Consider the following 583-nt stretch of genomic DNA (forward strand, 5'->3'; position numbering starts at 1 on the left):
AGCCCCCTACTGCACGCTGATTGGACCACAACTCAGTTAGGTCTGTGTGCTGTGAGATTGAAAAAGTAGTTTCGGAGTTTCGGGCTTAATTCCGAGATTGTTTTGTTTCCAGTGTTGTAATGATGATTTGGCTGCTTTCAATGAGAAAGAAAATGTGAAGAGATGGACTTTATGACGATATTCGGAGCCATTTTTGTCGTTTTTTGCCACACGGGCTCTACATCTAAACTCTTCAGTGGTAAGTAGCGAGTGGACTTCTCGTAGGTGGGAGAGCCACCCCAGCTAATATGAATAACAGCACAAAAGACGTGGCCTCAAATCAAATCTGAGTTAAAGTAACGGCGCACACAGCATCTAGGCTACTATTCTGTTGTAGTCAAAGTTTAAAACTGGTTGGTTCATGAAGGATTCCTAAATCAAAATTAATTTCGGGGTCTGTTCGACCCTTCTGTCTCCGGTGTCGCCTAGTCCCAGAGTTTGAGGAATCGCGACATTGTTGCTGCGAACATCCTGTCCGATTTCTGGCTGGACTAGTGGGCAAAATTATGTTGTTTTGCCCGTTTGCTTAACGGGTAGTTCAGCA

The 583-nt window shown here is 44.4% G+C and overlaps 1 protein-coding gene across 1 annotated transcript in view; it reads left to right on the top strand.

The window, feature by feature from the left end:
• Positions 1 to 583, top strand: part of laynb (layilin b) — a 10773-nt gene continuing 10190 nt past the window's right edge. Inside the window, exon 1 of the mRNA XM_042068671.1 lies at positions 1 to 238. Coding sequence (XP_041924605.1) covers positions 163 to 238 — 76 coding nt within the window. The 5' untranslated portion in view covers positions 1 to 162. The remainder of the gene's footprint in view (positions 239 to 583) is intronic.

The sequence above is a fragment of the Alosa sapidissima genome, chromosome 17, assembly GCF_018492685.1.
Source record: "Alosa sapidissima isolate fAloSap1 chromosome 17, fAloSap1.pri, whole genome shotgun sequence".
NCBI lineage: Eukaryota > Metazoa > Chordata > Actinopteri > Clupeiformes > Clupeidae > Alosa > Alosa sapidissima.